Source organism: Heliangelus exortis, chromosome 17, assembly GCF_036169615.1.
Source record: "Heliangelus exortis chromosome 17, bHelExo1.hap1, whole genome shotgun sequence".
Lineage (NCBI taxonomy): Eukaryota > Metazoa > Chordata > Aves > Apodiformes > Trochilidae > Heliangelus > Heliangelus exortis.
The window spans coordinates 2,216,416-2,239,197 of record NC_092438.1 but is presented as its reverse complement, the minus strand read 5'-3'; the positions used below and the strand labels follow the sequence as shown (position 1 = coordinate 2,239,197).

The 22,782-nt window shown below is 49.1% G+C and overlaps 1 protein-coding gene across 1 annotated transcript in view; it reads left to right on the top strand.

Annotated features, from left to right (window-relative positions):
• Positions 1 to 22,782, top strand: part of LMF1 (lipase maturation factor 1) — a 192,373-nt gene that overhangs the window by 121,233 nt on the left and 48,358 nt on the right. Inside the window, exon 6 of the mRNA XM_071760568.1 lies at positions 4,619 to 4,786. Within this exon, the coding sequence (XP_071616669.1) occupies positions 4,619 to 4,786 (168 nt within the window). The remainder of the gene's footprint in view (positions 1 to 4,618; positions 4,787 to 22,782) is intronic.

Sequence of the window (22,782 nt, the reverse complement as noted above, 5' to 3'; positions counted from 1 at the left end):
AAGCCACCTGGTGGGTATGGAATGTTTTGGTGCTTGGAGGAGCAAGTGGTTCCAACTCCTAAACTTCCAGCTCCAGCTCACCATGGAGTGAAGGAGGGCAAAACCCTCCTGATGGAAGCTGAAGAGGAGCCAGCAGTGTGCCCAGGTGGCCAAGAAGGCCAATGGCATCCTGGGCTGGCTCAGGAAGAGCGTGGCCAGCAGGTCCAGGGAAGGGATTCTGCCCCTGTGCTCAGCCCTGGGGAGGCCACAGCTTGAGTCCTGGGTCCAGTTCTGGGCCCCTCAGCTCAGGAAGGAGATTGAGGTGCTGGAGCAGGTCCAGAGAAGAGCAAGGAGGCTGGGAAGGGATCCAGCAGAATTCCTGTGAGGAAGGGCTGAGGGAGCTGGGGGTGTTGAGGCTGGAGAAGAGGAGGCTCAGGGGAGACCTCATCACTCTCTCCAACTCCCTGAAAGGAGGTTGGAGCCAGGGGGGGGTTGGGCTCTTTTCCCAGGCAACTCTCAGCAAGACAAGAGGGCACAAGAGGTCTCAAGTTGTGCCAGGGGAGGTTTAGGTTGGACATTAGAAAGAATTTCTTTACTGAGAGGGTGATCAGCCATTGGAATGGGCTGCCCAGGGAAGGGGTGGATTCTCCATCCCTGGAGATATTTCAAAAGAGCCTGGATGTGGCACTCAGTGCCATGGGCTGGGAACCACGGGGGGAGTGGAGCAAGGGCTGGACTTGATGAGCTCTGAGATCCCTTCCAACCCAGCCAGTTCTAGGATTCTATGAACCTCCTCGTTGCAGAGGATGAAGCTTCCTTGATGGATCTCTGGGCTCCTCACTTGTGATGTGGGGAAGACAAGGTCTCCCTGAGCCTCCTTGCATGGGACTTGTGGCACCAGGGCAGCAAGAATTAACATCCCCAAGCCCTGCCTGAGCAGTGGGGTGTTGGAGGACAATGTGGGACTTGTTTTCCTGCACACGTGGAGGGAGGGAGGGAGAGCCTGGTGATTTCCTTGGGCTGAGCTGGGGCATCTACCACTGGGATTAAACACTGGCTGGGAGTTTCTGCTGTGCCATTCCAAGAGGAGAGGCCACGTGCATTTACAGTCCCTGAGAAGAGCCTTTCCCCGGGTGTATAATAGCCTTCTGTTGCCTTTTAGGAGCGTGTAGTTTAGTAAATTAGGAGTCTTCAGGTACTTAGCACTTTAATGGTTCTCACTAAGAACATAATTAAACCATAGACCCCTTAGGGAGGAAAAAAAAAAAAAAAAAAAATTTATTGTGTGTATTTTTAGAATCTGTTACCAGCCCTCATAAAAACCTGGTGGATACAAGGGGCAGAGAACAGGCCTGAGCTGGAGACCCAGAATTCCTCTGTGGCCCCTGCCGCGTGTCACACGTCACAAATCTGCCCCGGGAATGTTGGAATTCATTTCCCCCCAATCCTGCTTTCCAAAGGCGTTTGCAGCACAGTTTTTCTCAGCCTGCTTGGAGGTGTTGAGGGGGAGGCAGGAGGTTTGGTATATTGCACCTTGTGCTGACACAAGAAGTCGTGGTTTTTTGTTGTTTTGTTGTTTTTTTTAATTTTAGAACATTTTCTGCTTGAGAAGGGGCATCCACAGGCAAGGGCTTGTTGGAGACAAGGGCTCTGCTCTGTTCCTCCCACCCTCCATCTGCCTTGGGCTCCTTTCTTTAGTTGCATCTGACTTGGAGCTGTGTTTTTCTGGCTGGCTGTGTCAAGGAGTTCCCAGTTTTTAACGTGGGGGAACTCCTGGCTGCTTCCAAGGAAGCTTCTCCTTACAAAGCAAGGTGGAAAGCTCCAAACAGTAATCCTGGAGTGCTTGTCCCTCCTCCCAGGCTCTCACCCCATCACCACGATGTTCCTGTAGGGTTAGGGTTCCTGTAGGATGTGATGACCCTGGGAATGCCCCATCGGGAACCTTTCCTCTCCAGCCCCATCCATACTCCCCAGGTACCCTCTCCCAGCCCCAACTGGGTGCTGACAGCCCCAAGACAGGGTATTGGGTACCCCCAGTACCCCCAGACAGCCATTGGCTTAGGTGGAAAATGAGTCCAGAAAACCTTCCAGCATCTCAGGTGCCTGTGCTCAGCACCCCAGGGGTTCACACCCTGCTCTGGGGCTTGGGTCTCAGCACCCCTTCCCCAGCACATGGGGCTTTCTCCCTGCACCCCTGCTCTCAGCATCTGGAAGGCATTGGGAGGAACACACACACACACACAATCACACTCATTTTCCTCCCCCAGCAGCCTTTAAAGCAAATTTCTGGTGCATGGGAATCATTTCCCCATCACTACGTTTCACCTACTCAAGGTTTACACCCCGGAGAAGTGGCTGCAGCAGAAGGGAACAAAGGTCCCTTGCTGGCAGTGTCCCCATGGGCTCCATCACTGCTCTGATCAAGGACACTTCTTCCCATCTGCCAGAACAAATGCTGAGGAACCTTGTGTCATTTGTGGGGTGGCTGCTGCTGGTTTGGACTCTGGGGTCTTGCTTGCAGGGAGTGATCTCACTGCTCTCCTGGCATCACCACCCCCTCCCCAACTCTGCCATGGTGTCAGCACTGATAAGGTGAAGGATGGCAATGCTATAGCCCCTGGCAGTGAATTATTAACCCACGCCAGATTTCTGTGTTTGGGTTTTTTCCCCTTCTTTTCCTTCTTTAGGATCAGAACAAGGCTGCTGTAATAAAGCCTGAACCTCAGCAGACCCAGCCTGGGCTGTTCCCACATGAGCCCCAACACAGCAGAGCCCCAGCTGAGAACTTCCTTCTGTTTCTTGTCCCACTGTGGAGAGACAAGAGGCAGGAATTTTATCTTTCTTGCCTAAGGCACAGAGGATTTGAGAGAGGGTATTTTGAGTCCCAGCCCAAAGCAACCATAAGGATTTGCTGGCCATGGGTGGCTTTGATGAGAGCATCAGGGCCAGCCAGTTGTGGAGGGGAAGGGGATGGAACCTTTGGGAGCTAAGGGTTGTCTTTGCTCTCAAATACAAGTGTCATCCCAGCCCTGTGAGGCCACAGGCAGGTGTATCATTGCTTCAGCACCATCATGTTGTCAGATTTAATTGCAGGGATGTAATGAAAGGTGCAGAGCTGCCCGTGCTCTGTGGTCCCTGGCCATACCTGCTGCCTGCCTCCAAGGGAGCAGATCCAGCCACAGCTCTGAGCTGCAACCTGTAGAGCTGAGACCTCCACTGGGTCAGTTTTGGTTAATGCACTTCAAACAACTCAAAATCAGTAGATGTTAAGAAAGCAACCTGCCTTTTTGGAAGGCTAAAAGCATTTCTCAGCAACGTGGGAGCTCACAGATCTCTTTGTGAGCCTCCCTGATGTTCTGGGAATGCTCAAGAGCAGCCCAACGAGCAGATTAACTCAAAACAGGTCTCATGTGGAGGGGAAGGACCTTGGGTGGCACCTGGGGCACGGGGGGAGCCCTGACCTCCTGCTCTCATGCTGGAGTGGCCTTGGCAGAGCTCCTTGACCCCGACACCGCTCCATCCGGCCCCGGTGTCCGCGGAAGGAAGGATGCGGTCGCCTGTCCCAAGGGGTTCCAGCAGCCTGAAACCCGTAGAAAGCAACAACTTTATTAATCCCAGCTTTGCTAATAAGGAATTACAATAGTTGTGGGATTTGGCAGTGGAAGCTCGCTCGGTTGCCACGCTTAGTACAGTGTTTTCCCTGTTTGTTTGGAGTTTTGATTTAGCTACAAATAATTCAAAGATGTTTCGTGTCGCCGTCAATTAAAATTTGTGTCTTCATTCTCACTTTTTTTTTTTTTTTTTTGTCACGCATTAAAAAAGATATTAATGCATTTGAGCTTGTCAGATGTGCTAAGATAAATTGTTGGTTTCTTTCTCTTTTGCTAAAATTGCAGCATCTCGAAGGGGGGGAGCTATTGGTTGGAGTTGGGTTTGTTTTCTTTGTAAAACGTGTAGCTTTGTTGTGCTGGATGGAAGATCTCCCAGTGTCAAAAAAATTTCAGGCTGATAGAAGAACAACATTGTCACAAGGCCAGTATGTAAATACCTTAAACCAATATAGCATGTTTAGAGGAATTACTCTTTCCTTTCCCAAATAACCATTTTGGAAAGCAACTCTACCACCACATTTATTTCAAATTTAAACATTTTGAAAGAATATCTCCTAGGTTTGGAAATCTGGTTTCCATTCCTGGCTCTGTTTGACCTGCTGTGTGACCCTGAGAAAATCTTTTTCTCCATTCCTGTATCTGCTTAGTTGCTCTGATGAGCCTCAGCACTCATGCAGAGTTTAATGTCCGTCGGTGCTGAGCTACGTGGAACATTTGGGTGTTAAATAACACTGGGTTTAATTTCAGATTAATGGGGCTTGGTTATGATGAAAAAAAAAAAAAGAGGAAATTAAAACTCTTTTTGTTTTGTTGTTGTTTTTTTTTAAAGATGCTTAAAAATGGCTTAGGTTTGCATTAAAAAAAATAGAGGTAATAATCTAAAAAGAAGTGAGTGCCCAGAGGCAAAGGACAGTTCTCCTGTGAGCAAACCTGGGGAGAGAAATAAGAAAAAAGGCCAAGAGCTCCAGAGCTCCCCCTGATGATGAGCCTTGGAGGGACTGATTCATTTTTTCATTCCCATCTTTCAGACCCAGCCAGTGCCCAACCCCATCGCCTACTTCATGCATCGCTCACCCTGGTGGTTCCATCGGTTTGAGACTCTGGTCAACCACTTCATCGAGCTGGTGGTGCCCTTCTTTCTCTTCCTGGGACGGCGGATGTGCATCCTGCATGGCCTCTTGCAGATCCTTTTCCAGGTGAGATGCTCCTGGGTTTGTTTCCCAAGGGTCACGTTTTCCCCCAGGACGGAGCGGGGGATGTTGGAAGGGTGTGGAAGGGTGTCCAACCTTTCCCGTGCCCTGGGGCTGGGGGATGAAGGGTGAGCTGGGAGCTGGGTGGGTGAGACTGTGGCTACACACTCCTAAACTCCACCTCTGGAGCCTGCAACGAGGTCATGGACACACGTGCTGAGAGTGGGAGCAGCACCAAGGGGGATGGGTTCACTGGAGCCCATCTTCTCCGAGCAGGAGCAGCATCCAGAGGAACTGACTCAATCTGCAGGTCAGGAGTTCAGGCTGAAGTGAATCAAGATGATTCAGAGCTGGGAACTGTTGGCTCTCGGGTGGTTTGTGCTGGTGGGGCTGTGCTTGGTGTGTTGCTGGGGCTTTGGTTCCCTTGCTGCTGGCTTGGTTTCCGTCCGGATGGGTGGCAGAGGAACCGCAGCCCAGGGCTTAGAGCAAAGGGTCATCCCCTTGGCTGGGATGAACCCTTGCAGGTTCTCCAAAAGGTAGTTTTTCTAGACCTCTCTCACTCTTTGAAGGTTTTTTTTGTTTTGTTTTGTTTTAATATCTAACATTCGAGGGCTGCTCCTTACCTCTGAAAACGTTTGAGTTGGTTTTGACACCCACCGGAGTTTCTGAGCCGTGGTTTGTAGTGAAAGGGATTTCTTCAAAAATTAATGGCATTCACATTCCAGTTGATTTTGTTGGTTTTTTTTTTCATACATGAAATAAATAAATCTGTGCAAAAGCCAGAGGACAGGAGCTCCTGCACATACACTTTCCTAGACCACATCTGATTTCTCTTATCTCTGAATCTTTTGATTGGAAGAGCTCATGAAACCCTAGCCTCTGACTTGCAGAAGCACAGTTCATGGCCCTGGCTGGCTGCAGCCTTTTTTTGTTCAATATAATTTATTTGATATTGTTTGTTCAATATCATTTCAGCATCATGAAATTCCTACTCAGTAGCTGGTAGTCTTTCCTGTAAATGCTTGTCTTGGTTAAACTGGAGAACAGCTTATAAACTCCATTGGGAAACCACAGAAATGCTGATCAGATTGCAGAGGGCTGACATCAAAGGGGTGGGATTTGTGCCCTCCCAGGGATGCTGGCTCCATCTCCATCTTCCAGAACATGTCCTGCTGGGTCTGGGTAGCACCAAACACGTGGCTTGTACCTCTGCTTGCTCAGCACCTCTTGGTGCCACCTTTGGTTTTGTTGGGATGGGTCTTCTCAGGCAGCTGGGGCAGGACTCAAAAGAGGTCCCAGGGGTGCCATAGGGTGCCAGTTGTGTTTGTGATGAGCCTGAGGTTTTTGGTGACACTGGGAGGATTATATTCAGCTCAACTCTAAAAAGAAACCTGCTCTCTTGTCTTGTGGCCAAAGCAAAGCATCCCCTCTCTGTTGGCTGCTTGTTGCAGGAGCAGGCAGGTGGGGATGGGATTAGCAAGTAGGAATTGCCACTAGAAATAATTCTGCATGTAAGGAAACGTAGGGAAGGATGGTGATGGCTCTTTCTAGAGGCAAGTAGACCCAGAAAGGAGCAGAACACACTGTGGTGAGTGGCTCTTCAGAAAACACATTGCAAAATTCCAGGCTCTGGCAGGGCTGCCACGTCTCGGGTCGGAGCTGTCGTGCTCTGCTCACTTCTGTGCCAGAAGGAAAATGGCCTGAGCTGGTGATGCTTTGTCTTCCATCACTGACCAGCCTGACCAAACACTCCCCTCTCATCCATCCCCTTCTCAGCCCAGGGTTTCTCCATCCTTGCTGTGCCCCGAGGTGGGGACACAGGGGGGATGTGGTTGGGTGCTCACCCCCAGCACCCTCACAGGGTGAGCAACACGACTGCTTGTGTGCTGGGGGACCTCAGCTGGAGCCACTGGGATCTGGAAAAACCAAGTACATAGGATGAAGGCTCATAATGCCATATTGTAAATGCATGCATCTAACCACCCTTTAATTGGGGCTTTATTGATAGGTTGCAGTTACTGACTTCTTTCTATCACGAGGGGAGTCTGCGAAGGGAAAAAAAAAAAAAAAAGGGACCCAGTGTAGAATGCAGCTCTGTTGCCTTTATAGCATTTCAACAAAAACCTGTTTATTTAATATTTACTGCCCTTTTCTTCATTCAGAATGACTTTTATTGACAATACTTGTGCTCTGCAAAGGAAGCAATAAAGTTTAATGTTGATATACCTCTTAATTCTGCTTTTCAAGATTTGAATTGACATTACATGCAAGTTTTATTGGACATTTTATAATTGTTATTGGAGTCATGGTGGCTAGGTTGAGTAAGTGTATTTTTCCAGATACTGTTGGGCCTGGAGAATATTGCTTTGTCAGGACCCCAAAAAATTTGCTTTGCTTTTGGGAGAAATGTGGGTTGGTTTTTTCTTTTTTTTTTTTTCGAGTGTGAATTTACTCTTCTCAGTTCACGTTTGTAAGGAAAAAGGCTTAATGAGTTTGGAGGCATCAGAGGAGGGGCTCGGTGGAGCAGGAAGCACACTGGGAGGGTAGATGGATTCCCATGGGGTTGTTCAGGTCATGCTGGGCTGTCCTGGGCCACCAACTGAGCAGGAGATTTGGGTGGTGGCTGCTCAAAACACGCAGCCTGTGGGTGCATCTCTGCACCATCCCCTTCCTCTGGCCTCATGAGACCCAAAGCAGGGAGCTAGGGCACCCCATGGTGCTTCATGGTGCTGTCATCTGGGTTTGGGGTCTGCCTGCTCTGATACGAGTCCCCCTAGCTTGAGCTTCCAGAAATTTCCCCTTTTGGCAGCTTTTTGGAGGAGTCGAACTTTATTGCGAGTCGCTGGATATAAATAGTTTGCTTTTAAAAAAAAAAAAAAGATGGAATAATTAAGGAGTGGGTTGAATTCTGGCCAGTTCCCATTAGAAAAATCATTCTTCATTGTCACCAACCACCAGATTGAGGAGGGCTTTGTGGTTTGCAGCTGTGGGTGGAGTTCTTGCAGGACATCTGCTCCGAGAGAGATTCTCGATCGGATTGCGGCACCCAGAGCACATTTGCCAGGATCAAAGGTGAGAGCAGGGAGAAAATGGCATCCAAGATTTTACAGCAGCCCACTCCAGTTGGAAGAATCCCTGCCCATGCAGGGGGGTTGGGATAGGATGATCTTTAAGGTCACCTTCCGACCCAAACCAGTTTGGGATTCTGTGACAGTCCACCTGGACAGTTGGGCATCACTCCATGAGGCTTTTTCCTTCCTGTGGTGCCTGCTGGGATTCAAACCCCGTGGATTTCTGAGACCCAAAATAGCTCATTGACCTCTCCCACCTGCAAGGAAACCTGCTTGGAAGATCTCAGCAGACATCAAGGTATTAGCAGGTGATGGTGGCAAATCCTCCCCTTGGGCTCTCTGTGCCAAGAGCAGCGTTTTGCATTTACAGAGAGATCTTAGATGAAGGGCAGCCAGTGATCCAGGATCTCCAAGATAAATACAGAGCATTGTTTAAAAAAAAAAAAAAAAAAAAAAGAAACACTCCTAGCATTTACAGTATGTAGAAATCCAAACCTAACCCAGAAATTAAATGGTCATTCAGCTCTTGGACATCATTAGGGATTTATTGTAAGCAGGTGCCAGACTTGACGTGCTGAGCAACGCTGCTGCAAATTCTCTCTGCCAGGAAGAAAGCCTGGAGGAGAAACTTGTAACTCAGCTCCTTCCCTGCTCAGCTCTGCAATCCAGCCCTGCAAAAGCAGGCTGGGGAGAAATGGCCAGGCTGAGCCACAGAAACCTCGAAAAAAAGCCTGAGGTGGAGTTTGCTTGTCTATAACCCAGAGTTTTTAGAGTTTTGGAGAGTTTGCTAAATATTCCCAAGTTTTTTGCTGTCGTTGGGTGCTGCCCTTCACAGGGAGTAGCAGAACCGTGTTCAGCAAGATGCTTGTGACTGGATCAGGGACATTTGTGTCTGTTCATTTAAAATTCCAGTAAATTGGGGGTTTGAACAATTCCTCTGACTCCTAAGGATTGGGGTTTATTCACTGAGTGTCTCTTGATGGTGGCTATAGAATGGGATGGTCACTTAACAGGTTGCAAATCCAGCTGCAGGTGTTTTACAAATCACTTTGATGAATAATTCTTGGATTTTGAGCCTGATGGTACCACTTGGCTGATTTTGTAGTGGTCTTGGGGCCTGAGCCTCAAAAATCTAGGTCTGAAGCACCCCAAAAGAGAAATGAAGCCCAAAGTGTGTCTGTTAGAGGTGAAAGAAGAGATTTTGAAAGGTCTTGGAGACCACCAGTGAGGTCTCCTGAATAACCCTGTTACTCTTGGTTCTGTGGAAGCATCACTCATAGAGTCCCACGTTGGAAAGGCCCTCAAGGGTCCTCTGCTCCAACCTTTCTTGGCCAAAGCTTGTCTGTGCCCTAAAGAGCTTGTGGTTTAAACAGGGAGGGTGGATGTAAGGGATGTGTGGGGAAGGCAAGTCCTTCCCCCTGCCCACCACAGCACCTCTGAGAGCATCACATCCTCTCCCTTTGGACTCCTCCATCCCTCTCAGTCACCATCATGCACCCTGAGGTCCATCCCTGGGTTCAGCCCCCCCATGGCTGGAGGCAGCCAAGTACCAGCATCCCAGAGTGAAACCAGAGAGGGTGCAAACCCTCAGCCCCTCTGCTCTGTGGGTGTTTTGCTCTTCTCTGGAGCTGGCTCCTAAAACCCTGAAGCTGCATGTTTTTCACCACGTCTGCTGCAGGGCTCACACCACCAAACGTGTTTCTTGGCTCCTTAAGCCCAGCAGTAAAATTACACAGCTTGGCAAAAGAGTTGATGAGGGGAAGTGAGAGGAAAGCCAAAAAAAAAAAGCCAGAATAAAAAAAAAAAAGCCACCTTGCCCCTCCGAGCTGGCAGGTAGTGCTGAGTTAGAGGCTGGGCAGGAGGGGGCTGAGGTTTTTTACAACCAAAGGGTGGTTGTGGTTGGGCCAAATGGGAAGGAGCTTCAGGATCACATCTCTTTTTTTCCTGAAAGAACAAGCTCTGAGCCCTACTCTTGCCCAGCCAGGTGGAGACACCCAGTCCCTGAACTCCTGGAAGCTGGGAATGCACAGAAAAGTGGGCAGCAAAGTCCTTGAGGAGGTTGTAGGGAGGTGAGGGAGGTCTCTGCTCCCAAGGAACAAGTGGTGGGGCAAGAGGAAACAGCCTCAAGTTGTGCCCAGGAAGGTTTATGTTGGATATGAGGAATAATTTCTTCCCCAAAAGGGTTTTCAGGCCCTGGCCCAGGCTGCCCAGAGCTGTGGTGGAGTCCCCATCCCTGGAGAGGTTCTGAAGCCCTGGATGTGATGCTGAGGGCCATGAGTTGGTGGTGGCTTTGGCAGTGTTGGATTAACAGTTGGACTTCATGATCATACACAGCCTTTTCCAACCAAAATGATTCTGAGATTCTGAGCTTCAGTTTGGCTTTTGCTTTGGTTTGTAGCAAAAAGCAGTTGTTGACTAAATAGATATTTTCAACCCTTTTTTTTTTTTTCCCCTTGGCTTGGCCAAACCCCAACCTCTGAAAAAAATGTTGATGGAAGTGGACATTTCCCTCTGATTTGATCCTTTTCCCATCTCCTCTCCCAAGCTGTGTGCGGGAGGCAAAGGGGGGGTTTTCCCCCCCCTAATCCCCCCCATTTCTTTTGGGAAGGGAGGACCAAGTCCTCCCAAGGCTGCTGGCTCTGCCATGCCACAAGTTGGTGGAGGGGATGAGCTCCTGAACCTCCCAGCCACACAGAGGAGCAAATCAAACCCTGGTGCTGCAGTGCCACAGCTGCAACACATTGTGCTGCTGACTTAGGAGGTAGCAGAGGTCACAGCAGCAGCTCAGAAAAAAAAGAACAAAAATTAAACAGCTCCCCCCCCCCCAACCTTTTCCCTGCAGAAAGGCTCTGAATCCAGGGTTTGTTTTCACTTGTCAGATTCCAGCTCAGGGTTTTTTTGGTTGTGGGGTTTTTTTTAGTTTGGTTTTTTTTGGGGGGGTTGGGCCTTTCTTTTTTTTTTTTTTTTTTTTTTTTTTTTTGTAGCCTTGTTTTATTATTTTTCTTAGGCTGGTGTAAATCAGATGTGTCTCCAGGAGGATTATCAGGGTTACACAAGTGCCAGGCTTGTGATGGAAGCCCTTCAGTTCTGCTTTAATGATGCACCTAGAGGATGTTTGCATTGCTCAAGTAGTTTGTTGTTTGGGGTTTTTTTTTTTTTTTTCTTTCTTGGTGTCAGCACCTTATGAGCTGGCTGGGCAGGAGAATGAAGCTGCTGTCTGCTTTTCCATAGGAAAATTCCAGCCCAGCTGGACATTCAGGGCACCCCTTCTGCACTGCTCCTGTGGAGCTCAGCACCAAGAGTTCCCTGGAGCTAAAACCCTAAAAAAAAAATAATCTGCAGATGATGTCCCTCCAGGGGGTATCCCCAGGCCAGCCTCTGACTCCCTTTGCAGATGGGGTGCAGGGAGATGGGTGCCCCCATCCCAAGAAGGGTGCTGGGGCTGGGCAGCCTTTCCCTGGCCAAAAGAAAGAGGAAATTCAGCTTTCACAAAAGTCCAAATTATGTTGATTTTGCTGTGGTTTAAAAAAAAAAAAAAACGAAAGAGCAAACAACAACAGCAAAAAACAACAAACAGAAAACATCCCAGGAAAAATAAAGAACCAAACATGAGTTTGCTGCTCAGGGAAGAATGATCTGATGGGTGAGAGCTTTCCAGCTCAAGTGTTTAAAAAAATCTGTAGGCAGAGCATCTCAGAAGGTTTTTTGGGAATCTTGAAGGGCTGGGCTGGGATTATGGAGCTGAATCATCAGGACTGCAGCCTCGGGGCCACCCTGTGCACCCATCCTGGTCCAGCAGCTGAGGGGTGGCCCCGGGGTCCTCCTGCCCCCTCTTTTTTTCCTCCAGCCTCCCACACTCAGCCTTGGCCAGGCTCCAGCTCGACAGCAAAACAAAAGGAATGTGAAATCCAAGGGGTTGCAGGGGAGATTTTCTGTTCCATTCAAGCCACCTGAAATTAAACACCCAGCTGTACCCCCCCCAAAAAAAAAAATTAAAAAAAAAAAAATAAAAATTCCAACTTAAGCAGGCAGAACCCAAACTCTTGAATCCCTCCTAGATTTGATTTCACATCCAGCTTGATAATATCTCTTGCAAGGCTGCTGTGCCAGACACAGGAATACCAGCACATACCACCCCAAATCAGTAAATAAGGCTGCTCATATAATGGTGTCTGGTATTACTTAGCAACAAGTTAAGTTCTTGCAATCTGCAGTAGTCAGAGTGACTTAGAAACACTTACTGTTAGCCATAGGAGTGCATTTAATTAGCTTCTGATTCAGGGGGCTGGGGGATATTTTTTTTTTTTCTCTTCTTTTTTTTTTTTTTTTTTTTTAAATCATTAAATAAAGTGTCACCCCTAGCCAGTGCTGTAAACTCTATTTTGATTGTGGCTGCAATAACCCCTTTGGGCGTCATTCAGGTTGTACTAAACAGTTTCTGGAGAGCCCTGGTTTCTCTCAAAATAAACCCAAGCCTGGCTTTGACAAGCTCTAATGAAAAACAAATTGTTATATTACTTAGAAAAATAATTTGAAGGAAGTCTGAATTAGTCGTAAAGGTGGAAAAGGTTCAGCTACTTGAAAATAGAAAATTTGGAGGGGTATTTATTTTAACCATTAAGCCAGAGGCCTTGAAATACAGCCTTGTTTGTTCCAGAATGCTCCTAACGAGGGACATGAATCATGCTGTTAATCAGTATGGGAACTTGATTAATTGGAAAGGGACCCTGGGTGACTCCAACAGGCGGAGCCGCCTCGCAACAGTCGGCGACGGAGCCCTGGAGCTGGTGTGATTTCCCATCAGTCATCCTGCTGGCAGGCAGGGAGAAGCTCTGGAAGGATCCCGCAGCTTTGTGGGATGTTTGGTGGGTTTTTTTTAACGAAAGAATTGAAAGGAAAAAGTGGTTATTTGGGATGCTGCCAGCCTGTGAGTTTTGGTGCCTCCGCCCGCCTTGGGTCGTCCACCTTGGTGGGTTTTTTCCAGGGAGGAGAATGGCAGGTTGGAAGGGACCTCAAGGATCATCTGGCCCAACCCTTCTGATATCACAATATTATTCTGCTATTATTGTTATTCTGCTATTATTGTTTATGGGACATGTCCCAGCACCCCTTCCAGCTGAGACTTCAAACTTTCCAAAGTGGGGCAACCCACCCCTTCCCTTGGGAGACCATTCCAGTGTCTGACTGTCCTTGCAGTGAAAAATTTTCCTTGTGTGTTCAATCCAGATCTCCCCAGGAGCAACTTGTGCCCACTGCCCCTTTTCTTATCCATTGGACTCTTTGTGGGGAGTCTCCATCTGCTTTGTACCCCCCTTTAAGTACTGGAACAACTGGAGTTCAGGGTGTGTTGGAGGCATCTTGTTAAGATGTCTGGGGCAGGATGCCTGTTGTCTCACCTTTGCTGGTTGTCTTGCCTGGTTGTGTTGCCTGACTTTTGATAGTGCTTTTCCTTCTCAAACCTGAGAGTCAGATTTTACACCCAGCTTTGCAACGGGAGCCCCCCAGGATGCTGAGTGCTGCCATGGCTGTAAAAACACAGCAGGAAAGTCCAGATTAATTTTCACTGTTGACTTGGGCTCTGTGGTTTTGGGGGCCAGGAAGAGCTTTGGCCATCCAAGAGTGTTGTTCTGTTTCAGAGCTGCACATATTGCTCAGATGTCCAAAGGTGGCAGGGAGGGAGCAGATGCCTGTGCCAGAGGGATGGGTTCCAGCTGAGCTTCAGGCTCGTGGTGGAAGGTGCCACGTGTGTCGTGGTGGCTGGGCTCAGTGTCACCTCTGTGCCACAGTAACCACCATGGCTGACCCAGTGGCCCCGTGGCCACATTGCTGAGCCCCGAGGTGCAAAGCTGAGAAGAGAGATCCCCAAATTGCAGAATTTGTACTGAAAAACACAACCAGTCCTGGCTGCCCTCGGCGTTTCTCTGCCTTACAGCCTTCCAGGGTGCTCTCAGGTCTCATTTTCTCTGCTGGTCTGTGTAGGATTTACACCACTCTCCTCTCCTCACTACATGAACACCTTCCAGAGCCGTATTAAATGACATGGCTGACATCCACCACATGTGGTCCTGCCTTTGCCAAGGAGAGGGCTTGTGGAGTATTTCAGCTCTGAGGGCTCGGGGGTAGGGTTGGGGTTGGTTGGGTGTGGGGTTTTTTATCCCTTCTTCCTCCTGTTTTAATTTTGCATTTGATTTTCAAGATTTCTCTGCGCTCCAGAGCCTTTGTGCCTCCATCCTCTGGCAGCGTTGCCAGGTGCTTGGGCTCAAAGAGAAAAATCAATTGCAAGGCTGCTGTCAGTGAAATGATCCGAGCTGGCAAGGCTGCAAGAGCTTCAAAACAGCTGCATTTCCCAGATGCAATCCACTGGCTGCAGCTTTCGGGTCCAAGCAAGGATGGGAGATAAAGTATGTGTTGCACGGATGTGTGAGGGTATGGAGGAAACATTCCAACAGGAGCCAAGCCAGCTATAAAGCAGAGATGTTACTGAAGCCAGTGACATGATGTTGAACATGCACTCTTACCAGCTTTCCAGGGATGATGATTATTTGTTTACATTTAGGTGTAGCTACCCAAGATAACACAAACCACGACGGCCCCAAAACGGTGCCCAAGCCAAGGGACTCGCCCACTGTTTGGTGTCAGATGTCTCTGAAGTTGTAGATTTGTCCAGTTGCAGTGTAATGGCTTGAAGTGAGGGTTCTTCCAAGTTGAATCACGTTTTCTACTCTGGATTCCTCATCTGAAATGGTCCCACTGGAGCTTCCCAGCCCTTGGCTCTCACCGGGTCTTTGCTTTTCACCAGGGTGATGGTGGTGGTGGCAGTGGTTTGGTTTTGGCTTTTCTCCTCCCACCACCTCGATTGCAGGACCCCTAAATAATGTTTTCTATTCCATTTCCAAAAAAGTAGAAATCAGAACAGCCTAACTGGAAACAGATGGAGGATTATGAACTTTTTTTTTTTTTTTTTTTTGAAAGGGAATTTATAATGCTTTACGAAGAGAATCATTTAATAGTGTCAGATGTAGAAGTGTGAAGACAGAACGTGCCCATTCAAGGAGTAGAAGGAGCTGGGGGTGGGCTCTTGGCTTTGGTGCTGTGTTGTTGGGGGTGAAGGGAGGATTTTGCTGCAGTTAACAGCTCCAGTGAGCTCTCCTGGCTGAAACCTGGGGTTCCAACCAGTGCTGCTCTGCAGTCTTGCCCCTGGTATCACTCCCTGTTGGAGCAGCTTCTTACCTTGGGATTTCTGGGTTCAGGTTAGCAGAGCTGTCCCAGTGGGACAGAGCTTCTCTGAGCATGCCATCCCCTCCATGTGTGACAAATCTGACTCTGTAGACTCTGCCTTTAGCCCTGTCCTGGTTTCCAAGCATGGCTCCACTCATGGTTCTCCCCAGCAAGACCAGGAGGACTCTTCCTTGAAGCCTCCTCCCCCCAGGGATGGTAACTCAGAGCCAGCTGAGCCTGCCCAGGTGGTACCTTCTCTCCTCCCAAGTGAGCAACTTGGTTTTTTATTAATTTGCCCATTTCAAGAAGTGATTTTCTGCCAGGTTAAACCCACCCACCCATCTCGTGTGTGTGGACAGTTGGATTTAAGCCCATCTGAATGTTCATCCCTAAAACTACCCACAGATCAGGGGTGCAAGTTCTCCCAGTATCCATTGCCCAAGGATTGGGTAGCTTTAATTAAAGCCATTAAAATAGATCCCATGTCACTTCAGAGTAAAGACACAGTCCTGGAACTTGGGCTGCTTAGGGGCAGAGGTTGAAGATGGATTTTGTAGTGTCCTGCTTTGATGAAAATAACTCATTTGCTTGTTCTGAGCCAAGCTGCTGGGTTTAATGTTTCTCTGTAATGATGCTGCCTCCAGAGGGGTTTTATTTTGATTTGGAAGTGTTGGGCTGAGGATGCAGCCCTGAGCTGCTTTAGCCCACACGCAGTTTACACAGCTGTATCATCCCATTCCCCAGGCACCACCAGAGACATCATCTTTTTGGTGATGCAACAGCTAGAAATTGCAGGAAACCTGTGTCACTCCTTACTTTCATCTTCCTGTAAAAACTTGGGGGGGTTTCTTGGAGTGGGGGACTCAAAGAAATCAGTTCTTATTGCAAGATCCTCTTACGTGAGCCAACAGTGTGCCCAGGTAGCCAAAGGTAGCCATGCACCCTAAGTGACATTTTGGAAATCTGTCCTCAGTCTTTTAATATTAATTCAAAGTGTGCTTTGGGTTATCTGAACCAACAGATAATCTGCATCTGCCTTAGAGAAACATGTAGAATGGTGCTTTTTTTTTTTTTTTTCTTCACCTTTTTGAAACCAATTCATTCCCAACCATCTCCTGGCTTTGGAAAGCCACCTGGTGGCTATGGAATGTTTTGGTGCTTGGAGGAGCAAGTGGTTCCAACTCCTGAACTTCCAACTCCAGCTCACCATGGAGTGAAGGAGGGCAAAACCCTCCTGAAGGAAGCTGAAGAGGAGGCAGCAGTGTGCCCAGGTGGCCAAGAAGGCCAATGGCATCCTGGGCTGGCTCAGGAAGAGCGTGGCCAGCAGGTCCAGGGAAGGGATTCTGCCCCTGTGCTCAGCCCTGGGGAGGCCACAGCTTGAGTCCTGTGTCCAGTTCTGGGCCCCTCAGCTCAGGAAGGAGATTGAGGTGCTGGAGCAGGTCCAGAGAAGAGCAAGGAGGCTGGGAAGGGATCCAGCACAAGTCCTGTGAGGAAGGGCTGAGGGAGCTGGGGGTGTTGAGGCTGGAGAAGAGGAGGCTCAGGGGAGACCTCATCACTCTCTCCAACTCCCTGAAAGGAGGTTGGAGCCAGGGGGGGGTTGGGCTCTTTTCCCAGGCAACTCTCAGCAAGACAAGAGGGCACAAGAGGTGTAGAGACATGAGGCAACCAGGTGCCAATAATTGCCAGGTAGTGGGCTTGACCTCGTGTGAAGCTCACCTGTGCCTCATCAGGGCAGACCCCTACTGCTCATGAGCAGGATTAGGGGGCCAATAAAACGCTCAACCTGGCACAGCCAGGGAGTGCTTGGCCACTTTCGGAGCAGTAGCACTGATCCAGGCTGGTCAGAGCCCCACTGGTGAGATTCTACTGGGACACCTGGTTGGACCTTGGAGCACCACATCCATAGAAGAGGTTTGTCTTGCTACAAAGAGGTCTCAAGTTGTGCCAGGGGAGGGTTAGGTTGGACATTAGAAAGAATTTCTTTCTGGAGAGGGTGCTCAGCCATTGGAATGGGCTGCCCAGGGAAGGGGTGGATTCTCCATCCCTGGAGATATTTCCAAAGAGCCTGGATGTGGCACTCAGTGCCATGGGCTGGGAACCACGGGGGGAGTGGAGCAAGGGTTGGACTTGATGAGCTCTGAGCTCCCTTCCAACCCAGCCAATTCTAGGATTCTGTGATTCTGTGGAGAGCTGGGGTTGCTTTGCTGCCATGAGGGATGTGATGCTGGGAGGCATCCTCACCTGGAGAGCTGTTTGCAAACCCCACATCTCAGGTTTCCTTGGAGTGATGTTGGACTTCTGCAGAGGGCTTTGGGTTCTTCTTGGTGCCATAATTCAAGTTGGTGGCTGAGCTCATCCTCAAGCCCCATAGTTCCAGGCCAGCACAAGGTCTCACCCCTCTCTTGCTTTGCTTCCAGGGGCTCTTGCATTTTAGTTTCATCTCTGGCAGGAGCAAACTGATGCTTTGTCCATCCACAGGAGGTTGTCTTGATGAACTGCTTATTTCCCACATCTGCAACCTCTCTTTGAAGCTGGGTTAAGCTAAACAAGAACAAGGTAGGTTTGGGCTGGGCTTGGTGTCCACATGTGGAGCTGTTCAGGAAGAGGTGTGCCACTTGAAATTTACACCCAACTTTAATTAGAAAAACTTGCAAGTGCTGAGAAGCCCCAGCTCAGTGCCAGTTCTGCAAAAGCTGAGGAAACAACTGCCTAAAGCAGTGTTGCCTGCTCATCACATCAGCACTTCTCAGGGCTTGTGCTGAGGAGAGATGAAAGAGGAGATCCCAGAGGCTTTCTGGTAGCCATGCAGCTGATTCATTCAGCTAAGAAATGATCTGAACCCTCTAAAAGCTGGAAAAGCTGCTTCCCTGCTTTGAAAGATATTCCTGAAGTCATGGCTCGAGGTTGGGAATTAGCATGGCAGGAGTGGAGGAGAATGGGACAGGGACATCTTGTGTGACACCAGGAGTGTCAGCTCTTCCATGGCCAGCCCTTGAAAACCAGATCCCAACCCCACACAGATCCCTCTGTAGGAAAAGTGGCAGAGCTGTCAGTTCTCCTGATTGTGCCTTGAGCCAGAAACCTCAGAGGGAGCAAAGCCAAGGTGGAAGGGTCAGGAGCTGGGGGAGGGAGGGACCCTCTGCAACCCCAGGCATCCAAATGGGCTCCATCTCCCTGATTCCCTGGGCAGATGGGATGGTGCCAGAGACACAACGGGACCAATATTTTTCTTTCCTCCCCACAAACTGTTCTGGGGCAGACAGTGGGGTCCTAAAGAAACAGAGAGATGGTTTTCCTGGGGCTCTGGAGAAGAAATGTGGCCACAGATAAGAAACAGCACGTCAGAACATCACCATCTGCCCTGTGTTTCTTCCTCCTTCTCCTTCTCCACCCAGTGAAGAAGTGGCCACCAGCCTCAGAGTCTCCATTTAAGCCATTGCCTGCTCCTGGTCCTGCTCCCCATCACTCTGAAGGGTTGGTGGTGCCTGCAGAATCCCTGCTGGTTTTTCCCTCTGGCCACCAGCACCAATCCCTGGAGCAGAGGGGAAGGGAAGGGAGATGTTTTCATGGAAATCTGTACCTCAACCCTCTTGGCAGGCAAACCTGAAAGAGCTCAAAGTCTTTTGCCCCCACCTTCATGTTTATGGCCAAGCTGAAACTCCACCTGTGATCACCACATGCGTCCTCTGCAGTAAATTAAAGCACAACAGGGAATTTTAAGGAATACATCCTCTTCCTTCTTGGAGTCAGGTTACAGCGACCTCCGAACATCTGGACTCGGTGTCTCAGGGCTCCCAGAGGTTCTGCTGTCTTCAAGGTTCATCTGCCTTTGTTCAGTTCCTGGCCTTTTCCCTTCCCTGTTGCCTCCTCTTGGTTCTCTGTTGCATTCAGCCTGGCTGAGTCTCCGTGTGGTTGGTGTTTTATGTTCAGGGTGGAAAACACACCATGGAATTTTCGTTATCTCTTGCCATGGATAAACACAGATCCGGAACCCATCACAGTTTACTGTGCTCATGGGAGAAGTCTAATAGAAATACACATTATTTTTTTCAAAAGTTCCTCCTAAGCTACTGGTTAACAACATCCTAAAGACTGAAATACAATTTATTTTTTTTTTTAAAGCTATTCCCAAGGTCACAAAAAAAGGGTTTGATGCCCCTTTGCTTTGCAGCTCCTTTGCCAGCTCTCCAGGTTGCCCTGATAAATGAGCAGGCATCAATCCCCACATCCTGCCAATGGAAATGCAGAGGTGGAAGCCAGTGGGTCCTGATGCCTCCAACCACTGGGGTTTATTGAGAGCAGAAGAGCTGCAGAAGCCATTGGGAGGTTGTGCAGAAGCTGCAGTGACAATCCCATGGTGTGGTCCCTGCTCAGAAATTGATGCTGAACTTCAGTATCACCTGGAAGTCCCCTCATCCCCATCCCTGGAGGGTGGCACTTGTCTGCTTCCCCCCCCCCCCCCCCCCAGCATCCCACCCTTGAGCTGCTGTGAAAAAATCAGTGCCCAGAAGAAAAATACAGCTCCAGCTTTTTGCTTTCTGCCTCGCAGGCTGCAGGCCTCAAGGTTTTAAAGACTTACATATGTGTTGCACTGGATGTGCTCTGAGTATTCCCATTGAAGTTAACTAAGTGGATAAGACTTTGCAGGATTAAAGCCAAATGAGTCCTCACCCACCATGCTGGGAAGTCGTGTTGAAGTGGGTCATTGGAGGGAAAGGGAGGAGGAGTCAGTAGCAAACTTGCCCCTTTCATTTGATGCTTCTATTTATTTAAAGGATTTTTATTTTTTCTAAGACAGCTTGAGGGGAGAAAAGGGAAAAAAAAGAAAGGGGAAAAAAAAAAAAAGTCCCAGGCTGTGGTGTAACCACCACAGGCAGATGTTGTCATGGCTACTAAACAAGAAACCTAATTTATAAAATGAGGAAAACCATATGAATGTGGAATAAAAGAGAAAAGAAGAAAGAGGCGATCTGAAAATATTAACTATGATGTAGAGAAAAATATAAACAGACAGAGTTAGGAAATTCCATAAGGAGTATGACTTGTTTAATATTAATCATAAAGGAAAAGATTAGGAGAGCCCCAGAGATTGCCAAATGAAATATTCCCCACACATCCAGTGCTGTGATAAGAGTCCTTGGGTGGTTTTTCTCAGCTGCCTGGATGGGCAGAGCTCTGGTGGAGATGTTGGGGTCAGAGGAGGCTTCAGGGATGGATGTGGTGGTTCTGCTGCTTCTCTCTTTGGGGTTCTTTTCCTCTGCTGCAGTGTCTACCCAAGAGCAAAGCTCCATCCATCCCCGACAGCCCAAATAATCTGAGTTTTTGTTTAAAACAGCAGTATTCTGGGGAAAAGAATTGTGTTTGGGCATGTGGAGGGGTTTCTGTGATCAAGTGAGGAGGGGCTCTGGGGGTCTTCGTTGTCTGCTAAAGTTGAGGTTCCCAGAGAGATGCAGCTGGGTGCATCCCCTGCAGTGTGTCTCAGGTGGGCTCTGCTCCTGGTCCTGTGCTCTGTCACTCTGCTGTTCTTCTTGCCTCTTTCTTGCCCTCTTGTTTTCTCCTGACTTTGGGAAGCAGGTGGAGACCCTGAAAGCAAAGCACTAGAGAGGTCCCAGATGTTTCTGGTCTGGTCCTGATCACTCACAAAGGAGCCCTGAGGGTCTTCAGAGCCAGGCTCACCCATCAGACACCTGTGAGCAGGTACTAAAGAGCTCCTTTGGAGCTCACTGGGTCCCTGCAAATACCTTTTTTTATCTTGGGCTGGCTCCACTCATCTGTTTTCTGGTGCCAGTGCCCTGGATGTGGCCCAGGGACCGGTGACCCCAGCAGCGGTGCCACCACGAAGGTGCCAGAAAGGAGAAGCCCTGAGCACAGCTGCCAACAAGTGAGTGCTGGGAGACACCTCTGGGGTATCTCAGGGTGGAAAATCCTGGGCTGAGCTGTAATTTGCTGCTTTGTTCAACTTCCCTCAGTCGTGTCTGAGCTGCTCCTGGATCTGTCAGGCAGAGATTTCAAGGCTGGGATCGTGCGTTGGGAGGTGAACACATCCTGGTGTCATTTTGCAGTGCTGGGGCTGGCTGCTCCCAGGCCACTTTGGACCTCACTCTCCATTTGGCACTGACTTATAAACAGGCTGGATGACAGAAACCTGAAGGGTTCTTTCTTGCTGTCAGAAGAAATTAAGCTGCAAAGCCATCCTGAAACTGCCCCTAAGCACAGCAGCCTGAAATCCATTGGATGACAATCCAGGATGGAGATGTAGAGGATGGGGAAAGTCCATCCAGGGCTGGGGACCAGATTCATGTTGATGGTGCAGAAAAGATGGACCAACAAGGTTCTCTGGACCTTTTTTTTCCCCAGCTCCCTGGACCTTTTTTTTCCCCAGCTCCCTGGACCTTTTTTTCCCCAGCTCCCTGGACCTTTTTTTCCCCAGCTCCCTGGACCTTTTTTTCCCCAGCTCCCTGGACCTTTTTTTCCCCAGCTCCCTGGACCTTTTTTTCCCCAGCTCCCTGGACCTTTTTTTCCCCAGCTCCCTGGACCTTTTTTTCCCCAGCTCCCTGGACCTTTTTTCCCCCAGCTCCCTGGACCTTTTTTCCCCCAGCTCCCTGGACCTTTTTTCCCCCAGCTCCCTGGACCTTTTTTCCCCCAGCTCCCTGGACCTTTTTTCCCCCAGCTCCCTGGACCTTTTTTTCCCCAGCTCCCTGGACCTTTTTTTCCCCAGCTCCCTGGACTTTTTTTTTCCCAGCTCCCTGGACTTTTTTTTTCCCAGCTCCCTGGACTTTTTTTTTCCCAGCTCCCTGGACTTTTTTTTTCCCAGCTCCCTGGACCTTTTTTTTTCCCAGCTCCCTGGACCTTTTTTTTTCCCAGCTCCTTGGACCTTTTTTTCCTATCTCCATGGTCCTTCTTCTCCCAGCTCCCTGCATCATCTCCTCCCAGCTCCATGCTGGCCTGCAGCACCCTGGGAACATTCAGATCTCTGCTTTTTCCAGTCACTGCCATTTCCAACACAGCTTCAGCTATTTCAAGCAAGATCTGGGCTCTTTTTTCTTGTGTCTTGTCCCCCCTCTTCTGTCTCCATGCCATTTTCCCTGTCACCAGGCTCAGAGGAGGTCATCACTGCTTTGCTGGATGAGGCTGTTTGAAGCCCAGAACCAGGCAGTACTGAATTTTTGCTCTCTCCATCTGTTGACAAATCTAATTTGTGGGTGAATAATGAGTAACCTTTGAAAATCAGCCCCATGGCTGATGTTGCACTTGGGTTTGGCTGAGTGACTCACACGCTGGCTTTGGAGCAGAGGAGCTTCCTCACGGGCAGGCAGCTGGATTTCATCCTCTGCTAAAGATTATTTGGAGCTGGAAAACCTCAATGCTGCTTTTTTTTTTTTTTCCAAGGGTACATCCCTTCCTGATAACAGCCCAGCTGCCATTAGGGTCTTGTTCAATGCAAGGGCTCCTTGCAGCTTTACTCTGCTCTCCCATGACAGCTCTCCCTGGAATATTTGGATATCCATATATTTTCCTTCCTCTTCCAAGGTTCATCTCATATGTAAGCGATCAGGGCAGCAGGGTGAGCAGGGAGCTGCTCACAGCTGTGACCTTGGAAGTGGGTGGCATTTTCTGCTTCCTCTCCAGCATCCTCTGGGATCTGCGTTTCACGTGATCCCAGCTGACAGCAGCCACCTCACTGCTAGCAAAAGGAGTGTGAAACCACCAGAA